This window comes from Panthera pardus, unplaced genomic scaffold (assembly GCF_024362965.1).
Source record: "Panthera pardus isolate Hobbes unplaced genomic scaffold, ASM2436296v1 HiC_scaffold_24, whole genome shotgun sequence".
Classification (NCBI taxonomy): Eukaryota; Metazoa; Chordata; class Mammalia; order Carnivora; family Felidae; genus Panthera; species Panthera pardus.
In genome coordinates this window covers 107098365-107114092 of record NW_026526810.1, presented here as the reverse complement: position 1 = coordinate 107114092, position 15728 = coordinate 107098365, and the positions used below count along the sequence as shown (strand labels likewise).

The 15728-nt window shown below is 54.0% G+C and overlaps 1 protein-coding gene across 2 annotated transcripts in view; it reads right to left on the bottom strand.

Moving 5' to 3' along the window:
• Window positions 1-5084: 5084 nt before the first annotated feature.
• The window catches only part of GALNT16 (polypeptide N-acetylgalactosaminyltransferase 16), a 93084-nt gene continuing 82440 nt past the window's right edge, over window positions 5085-15728 (bottom strand). The window contains exons 14-16 of one of the 2 annotated variants that reach the window (XM_019451416.2): window positions 11494-11635; window positions 10671-10793; window positions 5085-7243 (exon numbers count right to left, since the gene is read on the bottom strand). In XM_019451416.2, the coding sequence (XP_019306961.2) occupies window positions 7106-7243; window positions 10671-10793; window positions 11494-11635 (403 nt within the window). In that variant the 3' untranslated portion in view covers window positions 5085-7105. Of the gene's footprint in view, window positions 7244-10670; window positions 10794-11493; window positions 11636-15446; window positions 15711-15728 lie in introns of those variants that run through there. The other variant, XM_019451417.2, reaches the window with a different exon arrangement.

The window sequence follows — 15728 nt, the reverse complement described above, 5'->3', positions numbered from 1 at the left end:
GCTCTCAGCGCAGAGCCTGACACGGGGCGCGATCTCACAAACTGTGAGGTCGTGACCCGAGCTGAAGTCGGCTGCCTAACCGGCTGAGCCGCCCAGGCCCTGCAGACTTTGTGATTTTACATCCTGGCTCTACCCCTAATGGCTGGGTGATCTTGGGCAAGTGTGTTAACCTCTCTGGGTCCCAGTTTCCTAGTTTGTAAATGGAGCGATAATGAAAACACCTACCTGACAGAGTTCCTGCGAGGATTCAAGAAGCTAAAGTGTGCGAAGCTCGGTGACTGGCGACTAAGTGGTAGGATTGGCTATGAATGTCATCAGTCAGATGATCCGTAGGAAGGACTTGGCCGCATAACTCACGGCAAAACGCAGGACTGTCCCGCAGGCTGCGGGGTACAGTACTGATTCCTTGATTAATGAGTCTTCTAGGCTGAGAGCTCTTCTATAACCATGTCAGCCATCTGTGGCTGGTGTTGGGGAAGAAACTCATCAATCACATAGAGCGAGGTTGGCATGTGGCATCTGGCTCAGCAGCAAACCTTGGCTCAGTCTCATACCCACCCAGCCTCTGCCCCAGAGAGACCCGTCACAACCCAGGGCTCTGCGGGAGGCAGCCTGCCTAGCAGAGAGAGCACGGCCCGCAGCCCAAGCATCGGCTCTCCGAGCCAACTGTGCCAGGCGGTGACTCATGCCCTCCGGTCAGGGGACCAGGACCCATCCCAGTCACCGAACCAGTGACTCTCAAACTTGAGTGAGCATCAGAACCCTCTGGGGGCCGGTTACACTCCGGGCAAGTGCGTGAGGGCAAGCGCTGAGCCCCGCCGCAGAAGGTCTGAGTGGGGCCCGAGAGTTTGCATTTCTAGTAGGTTCCCAGACGTGTCTGGTCCGTGGGACCACTCAACTTACACTTATCTGGGACTGAGTTTAAACCTTGCTATGTGTCCTTGGGCAAGTTTCTTCTCCTGACTGAGCCACCCCTATCCCTCATCCATGAAGTGGGCAAACCAGAACCTACCTCACGAGAGGTGTTGGGGAGCCATGAAAGAATGCACATTTGGCATCTCAAGCTCAGGGCACCCGGGAAATGATCCATGTCAGCCCTCGGCATTACCAACGCATTGCTATTGAGGGCTTAGAGACAACGAAACATAAAAATGACAATTTGAAAATACAAGTAGGAAGGGTGGAGTTGTGAAGATATTGAGCTTTTAGGGACAAGTGAGAGGAAAAATGAACAAATATGGACTGAGTGCTTTCCGTATGCAATGTCCTATTTCCTAAAGGTAGAAATGCCTTGTCACTAAAACAAAACAAAACAGAACAAAACAAAGCAAAGCAAAACAAAATAAAAAACAGCCCCGCTGGAATCTGTGAGCTCATTCATTGGGCAAGCCAGACTTTACTGTGATTCGGAGAGCCAGGCTCTGTGCTGCGGCTATGGGGAGCAGACACGGGTCCTGTTATCCAAGAGCCACAGCCCACGGCAAAGAGGGGACAAAGAAGGACGAGAGAAGACAAGTCCTTGTCGCAGCACATGGAGGAAGGTGGCCAGCATGGCTGGAGAGGAACATTCAAGACATTGAAGAGACAGGTGGGAAAGGTGCCCTCAGACACATCGGTGACCCAGGGACGTTTGCTCGTGGAAGTGGCATCTGTCTGGAAAAATGGGTAGCAGTGACCCATGGAGACAACAAGGTAGAGAGTGGAAGGAACAGCAAGCACAGTCAAGAGAGGGCAGAAAGAAACTTCAAGAAATGACATAGGTGAGTGTGGCTGGATCCCAGGGTGAAGGACACGGGGTGGGAGCTGAGGTTGGCCTGGTGGTCTGGTGCCTGGCAATGGACAGCCTTGACCATTGGTGGTTTGCAGGACTCTCTGAGCCCATTGTCTGTTCTCTGGGGGAGGTGCTCAGCACATCATCGTGGGCTCGGTCATGTTCACGGTGAATACACCGCAGGTGTGAGAAACTGCATGATCCATGAGAGGCATCCCCGAAGAGCTCAGGCTCGTCCTGAGTCTCCCCTGCATGGCCTCTCCTCCCCAGGCCTCCAGTTCTCCTTTCTGCTTCAGAGGGCTGCAGACTTCAGGTGCATTTGTATCACCTAGGCCACTGGGCACACACAGAAATTCGGAGTCCGCAGGTCTGGGTCAGAGCCCGGGAACCGACATGCTTACGAGGCACCTCGAGTGATTCCAGCAGGTGATCTGGGCCAAACTTTGAGAGACACTTATTTGAAAGGCAATCTGTTGAAAGACAGGCTTGGGTTTCAGGGGGTTTGGGTGGATCAGAGATAACCTGAACCGAGGAGGAAGGAGAAAACAAGTCTTTCTGGAACACCTCCTGGTCATTTGTGTTCATTCTTGCCAGATGAGAGTCATTAAAATTTTCAGGCCATCTATTTCCCCATCCTTTCTTCTGCCCTCACCAAATAAAGGAAAGTGAGCCCTGGAGGAATGGCCAGTAGCTTAAGAAGCAAAGGGTTTGTCTGTTGGGGTTAAACCGCTGCCATAGCTCCCTTCTAAAATCCTTCTATGATTATGGGCTGGTCTGCATCACTACGATGCTGTGCGCACTGGGGTAACAAGTCTGGGCCACTCACCACTTCCTGCCGAGCTACGAGCCGGGCTGGCGTGGCTAGGGTCTGCCAGGCCTCATCCAGCCCGTTGCCCAGCCGAGGCAGGCATGGTCCAGAGTGCATCGGGACTCCCTGGCCCGAAGGCCACAGCGAGAGGCCCCTCCTTGCTGCTCCCATAGTTCCCTGGGGCTTTTATGATGGCCTGTGTGGCCATGTCCCCTGCTAGAATATTTCTGTTTTTTTTTACGTTTGTGTCCCCACCCCTGGCAAAGTGCCTGGCATGTAGCAGGCACCCCGAAAGGCACTGCTTATTAGTAGTAGCACTCACACACGTTTACTAAGCTTTTAGAAAGATGCTTTGCACTCGTGAGGTAGATCAGTCCTTGCAAAACCCCTCCAGTGCTAGGAGTACCCCCAACTTCCACGTGAGGAAACTGAGGCTGAGAGATGAAGTAAGGGACTCAGGACCACATGACCAGTAAGTGGCAGAGCGGGGACAGACTGGCTGACAGGAGCCTGAGGCCCACACTCCTATTTTCTTTGTAATATAGAGGGATCGAGTCCCACAACAGAGGGCTGTCTTCAGATGGCTTTGGAGGCTCCATCCTGCTTGGTGACCTCATAGCCCGGCTGCGGGCCCAGGAGAGGGCGGCCCCGGCCTGCCACACCTGAGGTCTTTGCTAAGTGCCCACCAGTGAAGACCTTTTAAGATGAGAAGCTGCCTGTCCTGCCCCTCACCTTCTGGAGGAAATGGACTCAACCACTATAGGGGACATACAGCAATACCAGGGACACTGGGGACATTGTCGGGAATGAAGTTGTGGGTATCATGACCTGTAGCTTTTCCTTACCTGTTCCCTCGAACCCCATTTGGTGCTGGAAGATTCTCCACAGGCGTGGGGCTGCCGGACCCCTTGGAAGACAGGTATTGCCCACGTTATTTCTCCCAACTGCGGATGGAGAGACACCTCCTGAGGGACGCAGGACAGAGCCTCTGTGAAAACTGAAGCCAAGGGGCGCCTGGGTGGCTCAGGCGGTTAAGCTTCTGACTTCAGCTCAGCTCATGATCTCACAGTTTGGGAGTTCAAGCCCCGCATTGGGCTCTGTGCTGACAGCTCAGAGCCTGGAGTCTGCTTCAGATTCTGTGTCTCCCTCTCTCTGCCCCTCCCCTGCTTGTGCTCTCTCTCTCAAAAATAAATAAACATTTTAAAAAAGAAAGAAAAGAAAAGAAGAGGAAACTGAAGCCAAGTCACAGAGGCTCAGGGATGGAGGAACCCCTCCTTGCTGAACAAATGGGAGGCTGGCCTCACAGCCACGTCCTTCCTGCCCTCCCCACTTGTGTGCTCTTCGAGACTCTTCTGCTGGGTTCTGTAAGGTCCGTTGTTGCTAAGGGCCAACCTGAGAGCTTTTGCTCACCCCTCCAAGAGCTGGCTAAAGGCTACCAGTCTTACTTTCCAGAAAAAAAAAGAAAAAAAAAAAGGGTCAGAGAAACTGGGCCTCCAGAGAGGTAGGTTTGGAGGAGGGCAAGAAAGCACGACTCAGGAGAAGCAGCACCAGAGCCCTTTGAGGCTGGGAAGGAGAACAGACGGAAGGTGGAATGCTGGCCCAGCCTGGCCAGGAGAGAGGCCGGAGAAGGCAGTGGGCAGTGGGATGCGCTCCTTGAGAGGATGGACAGATAGACTTCTGCAGTGAATTGTGCCCTGTGCCCAGTTAGCCCAAGCTGGGCTCTGCAGCCACACTCACCAGCCAGGGCTTTGCTCCGGGCCCGTCAGGCATGGCGGTCCGCAGTTCTGGGGGGCCCCGGATGAGCAGCCCCGAGGTGAAGTGGGTGTGGGAGCAGAAATGGCTGTGTGCCAGACAGGTTTAGTTGCACACTGGCCTGACCACCACAGTTCATCTATGCAATGAAGCGGTGTTTCTTTTTACCTGGGTAGGTTCGGCTTCTGTGATCAGAAGCGGTGGGGGCTTTCTATTGGTTTCCATGGAAACATTAGGCCAAGCATCTGCCATCAGATCAACAAGGCTAGGCTGGTAGGGCTCTTTCTGGAATTCTTTTGCTGTGCCTACCTCGGGAGATGACCTGCCTGCACTTTACCGCTGCCTTCTTATGTGGTAGGGGTGGGGAAGAGCAGTTCTGAGGGGCTGGGGCTATCACCCAGGGAAGGAGAGAGGGTTGGTAAAAGGCAAGAATTTGGAAAAAACCCCTTGGTTTCCACTCCAAAGCCCCACATAGGGCCCCAAGGAGGGCCCACGAGGTCACAGGAACCTGGCCTCTGGTGCCAGCCTGCTCCAGAAGCAGGGCCACCTGCCAGCTCCCCTGGAACAGCCAGTCTGTCATCCAGGACTCCTTGGGGTACCAGGGGGCACGTAGTCCGAGAAGCAAGCTGTCAGGCACAGGAGGGGGTTAGACCCCAGTGTGTTTCATCTTGGCAGAATGGACGCCTCAACTTCCCCTCCATGAGGCAGGGGAGGGCAGCTCTGGCATCAGAAAGGAAGGCACCGGTGCACGTGTACGTGTGAGAAGTGGTTTTATTCCAGATGTGTGGTTCATAAAGACAAGGCCCTCGGGGACAGCTAGTGGCACATGCTTTGGTCAAGAGGAGGAAAAGCAAAACCAGAACAGGGCTGAGTCCCACAAAGGACGGCTGACAAGTGCAGCCTGACCACAGGGAAGGAACGGCTTCTCAGGGGCTTCCCTGAGCGGCAGTCCTCTTACATTCAACAAGGGAAGCCGTGCCCCCCTCCCCAAAGGTTCTCGCTGCCTGTGGGGTGGACTCACACGACAGAGATGGGGGTGGATGAAACACAGTGGCAGAGGACGGAAGATAGTGGCCCTGGGGGCCAAGGGCCCCTTGCTGGGGCACAGAAGCACTGCTTAAGAGGGCCCAGTGAGAGCCAGGAGGTGAGAGGAAGCCACTGAGAACCCCCCACCGTGGGGCTGCTGGCCGGAGGACAGCAAGGAAGAGGACACTAGCAGTTTAGGCACGCCAGGGAGGGAGAAGGGACACGGCAGCTCAGCTGGATGGTCGTGCCAATCCAGAGCAGAAGTTCAGATCCTTTGGGGATCGGGTACCTCTGTAAGAAGCTGGGGAAATCCACGGACCCTCTCCCCAGGAAAATGCATATATGCACGCACATGCACTATTTGGGGGACAATTTCAGAGGATTCCTAGGCCCTCTGGAATCCATGAATTCTCTAGGGGGCCGAGGCTGATTTGCTTTGGGAGGAGGGATTCCCAGGGGTCCTTGTACCACTGGTCTTTTGCTGAAGATCACGCTGCCTGAGCCAGTGGGGTTGGGCAAGAGGAGATGGGGAATAGCAGAAGCCCTTCTGAGACTAGGCCGTGGCCCAGTGGCTGTGAGAAGGGGGCTCTCTACACAAACAGGAGCTGCCAGCCGGCCTCCCGGCCCACTGCGGGGACTGACCCTCTCAGGCCTCCCTCTTGCAGTGGGGAGGGGCGGGGATGAGGCTTAGGCTGTACGACTTCCTCCCTAATGTCTTAGGGAATGTTTAGCTCCAGAAGGGAGGTCCTGCTCATCCCAGCCACCTCAATGCCATGATACAGTATTTACAGAGGCAAAGGCTTTTGAGAAGGCAGGGGTCAAAAGGTCTGAATAAAGATGGGGCTGCTCAGCGGTGCGGGGCGGCCGCCTGTCCCTACAGGGTCATCACCATGGACCCAGGCAGAGGGGACAGGGCATCAGCTGGTCTTAAGGTCCAAGAAAGAGGTCTTGGCCTGGCGCACGGCCAACCAGAAGTGGGATCTGTTTAATAAACTGTGTCCCAAGGCTGCCCCTGAACAGCCCCCTGCAGCCTCTTGTGCAGAGCGTGAAGACCAGAGTGCAGGGCACGGTGCCCGGGGACTGGTACAGCATGGGAGGAAGGATGGGCTGTCGGGAGGAGAGTCACTCTTTTGGTGCTTCGCTGCTTTTCCATCCATGTCCTTCTGCAAATGACCCATCATCCTCTGCTCCAGATCCCATCCCTCCCGCACTCAACCCAGCACCTGCCTGGGACAGGCCACTGAGCTTCTCACCTCCTCCCTGTTCTCTCCCTGCCTTCAGGCTGCCCCCTCCCCGCCCTCCCCATCCACGCCGCCCACATTCGCCTCTCACGCTGACCCCACAGGCGGGCCCTGTGACCCAGCAGGGGCCCTGCGTGGGCTTCTGTCCTTGTTCTCCCCAGCCAACAGGCGAGGGCCCCCAAAACACGGTCCGGAACCCCAGGAGGGCGAAGGGAGGGAACAGAGGGCCAGGGGGCCTGCCCAGTCTCTGCCCAGCAGCAGTCCTGCATCCTGACCGTCTCCTCTTCCGGGGCGAGGCCGGGACGGCAGCCAGGGCGTCGGGGCCTGCTCCCCCGTGGCCCCCCCGGAACAAGCTTTGGAGAAACGTGTGTTGTGGCAGGGGGTGTTTGCTGATGATTCCGGCAGAAATGCGAGGAGATGGGAACGGCCTGCTTTACACTCCCCCACCCTAACCCGCTTCCAGTCCCAAAGTCTCATGCAAAAGGTACAGGAGGCCCCAGGCTACCGTCATGTGTGGGGCAACAGCTGCCACTGCTGGGCCGGGGCGTCGGCCTGGCACTTGCTGGTCACAAGCTGGGCGGGTTTGGCCTCCAGGCAGAGGCCGCTGACCGAGTGCTGGATGAAAGAGGCTTTTCTCCTCCATCTCTGGGGGGGGAAGGAGGATGACGAAAACACAATGATTAAAAATAGTAACAATGCTTAGAACTCCATTTCACATGTATGTAAGTGGCCTGAATATACCTAGGACACACCCTCCTCATTTGAAGCGGACTGTCCCCTACCCAAGAGCTCCCTGACCCCGCATGCCTCCTTAACCCCCTCCGCTTCTGATGCACTCTTGCCTCATTCAGCAGTCTAGATCAGAGGCCCACGGGCTGAATGAATCAAACCCAGGGATGTATTTTGTTTGGTCTGCATAGTGTTTAAGCTTTGGCTTGGTCGTCACATGAAACTCTGTGTTTCCAGCTTCCCTTTAGATGTGGGCCCAGTTTCTCATGTGGCATCAGGCGGTTGGGGCTGAGCGGCTGCCCCCTGCTGCAGCTGGGACTCTTGCTGTCCACTGACCAAGGTCCTGCCCGGTCCCTATGTTCTCCTCCAGCACAGCCTGCCCCTCCCTGTTGGCGTTTGAGTCTGTGGGGCCTGGCCTGGTGCATCTTTTGCTTCTTCAAACAAGATTTCTTCTCCCTGCGGCTCTAAGGGTCTGACCTGGTCTGTAACTGTGCGGTGGGTGACCGACACCCTTGAGTGGGAACCGGCCACCATCTCTGCAGTGATGACTCAGTGAGCCCAGCAGGATGGTAGGAGGCCTGGGGTCCCCATCCCAGTGCCCACCCTGTGCCTCCCTTTCCCCAGGCTTCACAAAGGGGAAAAGAGGTGTTCCTGTGGAACATCTGGAGGTGCCTGGGAGGAGGATGGTGTGTCCTTTGGAACAATCAGGAGAAGGGGAGAGAGGCTGGCCCAGGCTTCAAGGGGGTAGGGAATGCTCGCCCACACATGGAGCCCCCAGGGCTCTGAAGGGTGAGGTCACACACTCAGCTGGAGTGCCAGCAGAAGGCCTGAGCCGTACCCAGCTACAGGGCCGGGTCTAGGGCTGCAGGGGCTGAGGTGGGCAGAGAAGGGAACTGACTTGGGAGGTGGACCGGGGGCGGGGGGGCGGGGGGAGTTGCGGGCTGCAGACTCCCCTTCGGAATGTAGGCCTGTGGGGTGCCCATGCGGCCCCAGCAGTGAGGGGTCCCTGGCCTGAAAGTTGGGGCAGTGGGTAGGACAAGGCCTTGGTCCCTCTGGAACTCCCAGCATCGGTTGCTTTGTACCCCTCTAGTCCCTGACCTCCTGGAAGGGGCTGGCCACACTCGTCCCTACTGGGCAAAGGATATCCTTTGGCACAGGTAGGCACCTAGCACAGTGTTTACAAAGGATGAATGTGTGCATGAAGGAATGAATCACCCATCACTGGAGGTGGTCCTCAAACTGCAGGATTCTCACTTCTTACCCATGCTGTCATCGGGCAGTTACAGGGTCTTTCCAACTCTCTTGGCCACTCAGCCCTGGGCACTCTCCCATCTCTTCAGCCTCTGTTCTTACAGGTGCCTTGCAAGGCAGGCAGGGAGGAGACAGAGGCTCAGAGAGGTAAGGGGTGGTCGGGCTGGGGTCTGCCAATGCCATCATACTGGCTCCAATATATAGGGCCTCTTAGATACATGATACCCAAGTGGCCTTGGAGGCCAAAAGGGGAGCAAGGAGGGAGGCCTAGTTTTGAGAAGGCACCAGCAGTGGGAGACCTGCTCATCCTGTCCTCTTGGAGGAGAGGCCCCAGTGGCCCAGGGCACTGCTGGGGGCCTGGCAAGACTTGTAGGAGCAGAGTGAATGGGGCCAAGAGAAATTCCCACAAGCCCCTGGGGCTGGGTCAGCATGGAGGGGAAAGGATGCTTCAGCTCCAGAGAAATATTCAGCTGCCCCGGGAGCTACTTCCTAGCTCGGCCTCAGCAAGGAGGAATGGGAGTGGGCTCAAAGCCTGATCCTCAGAAAGGTCTGAGACTCCCAGTGAAGGAGAGCCTGAGGGCCTCTCTCCCTGTGGGGCAGGGGCAGAGGGCGGGCAGCCTGAGGGGGCAGGACAACTACATCTGCCAATCAGAAACTCCTCAGAAGTATCCCTCGGGCTCAGCAAGCAGATCATGGCACACAATTCACACGCGTGTGCATGCACACACACACACACACGCACTCACATACACCCAGAGGCTGGAGGAGAGGATCTGGCTGCTTTTCCAGAATGGAATAGCAAACTGCCAGTCATCCCTAAAGAAAGAGCTGACCCAGGCAAACAGGAAAAAGGTGGGAGGAAGCCCTGCAGGCCAAGTCAGAGAGCTAGGCGCTCTCCTCATCCCTGAACTGTGCCGCTGGCTGGCCAGGGTCAGGCATAGAGAGGGAGAGGGGAGGCGGTTGGTGGGCAGAGAAAGGGCCGGAGCAGGCCACCAGCCTTTGTGTCCCATTCCTCGGGCAGAGGGGCACCCTCTCAGCCAGGAAGGGAGCCGGCTGTCACTGGCTGCTGTGTATTCTGAGCAAGTGATGTCATCTCTCTGAACATCGGTTTCTTCCTCAACAGGTGGGCCTGGCCTGTCTCCCAGGATTAATGGAAACAGGGTGGGTGAGTGTTTGACAAATGGAAAAAGCAGTGCTCCTGTGAGCCTGTCATGCCTGGAAATCAGTGTATCTGGATCTCAGTTTCCCAACAGCCACAATCAAGAAATATTTATTGAAGGGCACCTGGGTGACTCAGTCGGTTGAGTGTCTGACTCTTGATTTCGGCTCAGGTCATGATCTTGCTGTCATGAGATAGAGCCCAGCATGGGGCTCCATGCCAACAGCACAGAGCCTGCTTGGGATCCTCACTCCCTCTCTCTCTGCCCCTCCCCTGCTTGCACTCTCTTTTTCTCTGAAGGAGAAGGAGAAGGAGAAGGAGAAGGAGAAGGAGAAGAAAGAAAGAAAGAGAAGAAAAGAAAAGAAAGGAAAAGAAAAGAAAAGACAGGAAAGGAAGTAGTTATCGAGCATCTACTGTGTTTTGGGTTAAGACTGTGGGCTTAGGGGTCACACTGACCTGGGTTTGAATCCTGGCTCCACCCCTTCCCAGCTGTGTTTCATCTGACACATGTCCCTTAAATTCAGTAAGCCTCAGTGTAACTCACCTGTAAGATGTGGATAGTACTAGGGCCCAAGTCCCTGGGCTGCATGAGGATTAGATGAGATAATCTGTAAAACTCCGAGCATGGGCTCTTGGTAAAAGCCAACACGAGTTGGACTGTGGTGCTTGTCAGGGGCTAGGGATAGTGTTGTAGGGACATAAGACAGACAGTCCCTGCCCTCATGGAGCTCACAGGCTGGCAGGATTGGCATTTAACAGACATTTACTTGAAGAAGTGTTTCCCGGTGAGTGAAACAAGAGATTTGACCTAGATATTGACTTACAGTGACTCTTACTCTGGAGGGCTTACTTGAGTCTATCTGTTTCAACCCAGGGCTCCCCTGCTAGGAGCTGCCACCCCCTTGCGTGTCCCCTGGGGGCGAGGAGGCTTACCTGCCTGCCTTCTCTTGGGTTGCACACCTGCAGAACGACCAGGGACCCGGGGGTGATGGAGGTGGAGGTGGCAGTCAGGCACTTCCCCTGCTGCTGGATGAGATGGTCACTGAACAGCCACGCCTACAAGGCAGGGACATCAAAGGCCAAGTCAAAATGCTCAGTGATGGATGGATAGATGGGTAGATTGGTGATAAAACAAATATACTGTGTATTTTGGTAGAATTTTCTACAAATAATAGGAGTGCACGGTATTCACCATATAATTCTTTCAACTTTTCTGTATGTTTAAAAAATTTCATAATAAAGTATTAGGGGGAGCTTAGCTGGAATGGCCAGAATAGCAATCAAGGATGTACCAAGGGATGCTGGGGGGATAGGGAGAAAGACAGGACATGGGGCCAGGGCAGCCGGGGGGTTTCCATGACCTGCACTAGTCTTGACATAGGTGCACCCGCACTTGTAGGTGGCACACGCATGCACACACAGGAGTCCGGGATGCCCTGCTGCCCATCATACATGCTGGCCATGGCTGCATCCCGGGGGAGAACTGGGTGCTGCTGGGTAGCATTTCTCCCTCAGCAAGGAGAAAGCGGGTGGTTCACAGAGGGCAACTGTGCGAAGTGTAGGAAAGGGGACGGGAATGTGGCAGAAGCAGAGCTAAGGAGCCGTGTGAGGGGATAACGTGCATGGTCCCCTGTGGAGGGAGCAAGCAGAGAGAAAATGAGCAGGAGCAGAGGGAAGCCCCACACCCCACTCCTGGATGACGACCATGGCTCCTTTCCCCGTCCTGGTCTGGACCTCAAGGCCCTAAGCAGCTTACCTGCGGTGCTGGGGGGTTCTTGGCGGACCCTCTGCAGATCCCCATTCCAAGCAGGAAGTTCCCGGCTGAGTCTTGGCCCTGGGATTCTAAGCAATTAACCCCTTGCTTAATGATGCCAGGGAGCACTTCCTTCACTGGGACTCTGAGAGAAAAGCGAATGGTCAGCCTTGTCCTCTGCCCCCTCCAGGCTCGCTCATCCTTCAACCAGAGGGCAACGCTTGGTCAGCTCCCAGGCACCAAGGTCTGGCCTCAGTCTCACGGGAAGGGGCCCTGGGGAGCAGCCCTCGCCAGCAGGGGCAGGAGGGCAGGGGACAGGGAAAGAGCAGGGATGCCGCTGGGAAGATTGAGCCTTGCCCACTGGGTCTGAGCAGCTCTGGGAGCCCCAGAGGCCACGCCTTGGGAGGACCCTCGGGAGAGAGCTTAGATCAGAAACCCAGGGCTCCCCAGTCCAGAAAGAAGAAAGTGTGGGGAGAAGCTAGGGTCTAAATGTAGACTCAAAAGGCCATCTCAAAATGACAGGGAAGAAGTCACTTTGGAGAGGCAAATTTAACACCCACAAATATAAAAATGCATTCGATCTCACTAACGATCAAGGAAATACGTATTCGAGAGTTACCAGTATTTGTTTACCATATATATGTGCATAAAATATAATGTGTGATAAATATGTATTATTTCCACATATCGATTTATATAAAACGTATTATATACCCACAATTATATCAACACCAATCAATATCAATCCCCAGTGTTGGCAATTGCTGCGGGATTGGATCTCCTCACACCCTGTGGGCGAGAGCATAAATTAGCCCAATGGTTCTGCAGGGCAATGCGGCATGATGTACCAAAAGCCTTAAAAATGTGCAAACACAGATAAAGGGGGTGGAGAGGTATGAACTACCAGTTGTAAAGTAAGTCAGAGAGAAGAAAAGTACAACATATAGAGAATAGAGTCAATAATACAATAATACTGTAATAACGTATGGTGGCCGGTGTGGTGACCACACTTATGGGGAGCACAGCATAATGTACACAGAATTATCGACTCACTGTGTTGTACACCTGAAATGAATACAACACTGTATGCCAACTGTACTCCAATAATAAAAAACACCCCAAAATAATGTGCATACCTTTGACCTAACGATCCCAATCCTCATCCTGGGAATTTATTACACTGCCGCAATAATTACGGGTGTTTGCAGAGATTAAATTTAAAAGACATCCATCTCTGAGTGATTGCTTATACTGAAAACATAGATATCCCCCAGTAGGGACGGGCTAAATAAATTCTGATTCATCTGTAGTAATGAAAACCCGGTAGCCATTAAAAATGATTGAATGAGTATCTGATAACATGGAAAAATGTTTATAACGTACTGTTAAGTAAAACAGGCATAGTTCAAAATATTGTATTATTGAAATATTGCTATGCCCAGGAAAATATGCTTATACACACATTATACACACACACACACACACACACACACACACACACAAATGACACATCGTCTTACTCTGTGGATAATAAACCTAAGGAGACTGCTGGCCCCAGCTGATGCAGGCTTATATTCCTGGGTTCGGAATGTCATACCCTCTTGGATTGTGGCCCCAGAGGGTTAGGGGAACCAGGAGGGCTTAGAGTCTGGCCTAATCTTAACCACCTCTTGTTACTTCTGTCCGAAGAGAACCCGGGTGGGCAGCGGAGGGGGGCATCATAACACTTCCGGCATTCTTTGTTGTGGACACTTGCAGGATCTTGACCAAACCAAGTCTCCCTTCCTCAGGGCTGGCTGGAAGCTCCCAGAACCCCCAAACTGTGACTTACTCCCTCGGTGCGTCAGGAAGACACCTTCGCTTTCTCTCGCACGCCCCTGGCAGGAGCATCCACCTCCTCGAGGCCCCTCTTGAGAGTCTGCATAATTCTAGACCACAGGTTGAAAACCACTGAACCCCAAGCTGAATCTGGCCCCAAACATGTTCCGTCTGACCTGCATAGTATGGTTGTTGTTGCTGTTAATTAGTTGGCAATATTAAAACCCTGAGGGTTACACAAAGAAATCTGAATCCAGCTTCTCTTGAGAAAATAGGAAGATCAGGCCACACTGAGCTCGCCTTCCAGAAAGGTGCCACTTCACGGTGGTAGGTAGGAGCTGCCGCATGGCAGGGGGTGGGGTTGCATCCCAGTTTGCCACAGTCCCTACAACTCCCTAGTGTCTCATTGCTGCCCACCTGATTGATTTGCATCACCCATAGAATCAGTGTAGGATTTGAACTTGCAACCCCTGCCAGGTGCAAAGGCGTTGAGATGCAAAGACCCCACTGGAGCTGTGCTAAGGAATGGGACATGTGCAGGGCGATCCGCTTTCAGAGCTGAGGTGGGCACCGCCGTGCATGGCAATGGCCCCGGCACAAAGGAGAAAACCAGGAGCACGGGCAACAATCTCCAAAGCTGATGCGGCTCCTGTGTGTGTGTGTGTGTGTGTGTGTGTGTGTGGTAACAGCCCTGGAGCAGCTGGGATGGCCACCTTCACCATTCAGCACCCTTCCTCGGCTCCCTGGCCGAGCCAGGCTCAGCTACGTCAGCATCCGCTTCCCTTTCTGTGGGTCTCCTCCCAGCTGGGCTGCCATTAGCCCTTAAGATGCCCTTGCAGAAATAGCAAAAGGCGTCCCTTCCTCAAGACATTTTCCTTCCATCTGTTAGAAAACTGTCATAATATACTGGTTTTGTTGGAAGACTTTTGCCACCATCTGCCAGGAAGTGTTGTGATAAATGTACAATCTCTACTGTGTGACTGGCACCCTTGCAAACACGGTGTGCACAGTTGTACAACTCTTCCTGACCATCCTAATAAGAGTCATAAATTAGCAATTGCTGAGGCCCGCTGCAGAGCTCGGATCCGAGAGGGGACAGGCAGGGCTGTGCTGGGATTACAGGCGGGCCTAGGAAAGCACAGGCCGCTGCCCTCGGCCTCCTCAGTCTCCTTGGTCTCCCCACTGACCATGTGCAAGTGTGGCAACCATGAGGGTCCCCTGCTTGGAGGAACGTTGGTATCCCTGGGTGTACACATGGCCTTCCAAACCAACCCGAGGTGCTCCTGGCCCCTCAGCCTGAGAACCGAGGCAGGACGCGAACAGTGGACCGAGGGTGAGTAACCTGGACAGGAAGGAGGCGCGCAGTTTCTATCTGACCAACGAAACTACTTTTTAAAACGTCCCCGCAGTGCCAGAACAAACAGATGACTCATGCTCCTCATTTAACATGGCTGGTTTCAGCCTCTCTCCTGTCTTGTGATGGATCCAGCTTTCTGAGTGTTAGAAAATCCTTCTTCCTCCTGTTCCTCCGGGGATGACATGGGAGAATGTGTGTGGGGACGGGGCGTGGGGAGGAAAGGCACGTTCCGGCTCCTCCCCGATGCATCCCATGGGCTTCCCAGCTCCTGCGCGAGGCCTAGAGCCCGTGGCTCCAGCCCAGTGTGGTCTGAACCCTGACAGGAGGTAAAGGGACGACTGTGCTTTTTCCCTCAGAAATGATACGTCTGGGTGAAACTTTCCCCTTAAGAGTGGCCACTGGAAAAAGCGGTTCATTTATTATACTTTTAGAAAATAATGTTCTTCCCTTCACAGCCATCGTCGGGCGAGCTGGGTTTTCTAGGCCACCGACCCTTTGCAAGGATGCTGCTGTTGCTCAAATTGTTTTGAAATTCTTTTAAATCTGCTCCCAGAATCAGTTCATCCTTTTTTTTAAAATTTTTAATGTTTATTTTTGAGAGAGAGAGACAGAGTGTGAGCTGGGGGGGGGGGGTGGGCAGAGAGAGAGACGGAGACACAGAATCTGAAGCAGGGTCCAGGCTCTGAGCTGTCAGCACAGAGCCCGACACGGGGCTTGAACTCATAAACCGCGAGATCATGACTGGAGCCAAAGTCGGACCTTAACCAACTGAGCCACCCAGGCGCCCCAGAATCAGTTCGTTCTTGACACTTGATTCAGTCCTTGTCATGCTCTGTGTGGGACCCAGGATCCATTATCTGGGGTAATCGCCTTATTCACTGCACTTGGCGACACCTAATATAGCTGTTTTCCAAAAATCAAATCTGCACTCAAGGAACAACAACTTGCCTTTTTCAAGGACATGCAGGCTCTGAGGGGTGGAGTGTTCTGGAAAGCAAAGCAGCATCCTTGGGAGAAAGCTGGCAGTAATGGAATAACCTGTTCCCTAAGGTGACAGTTATAT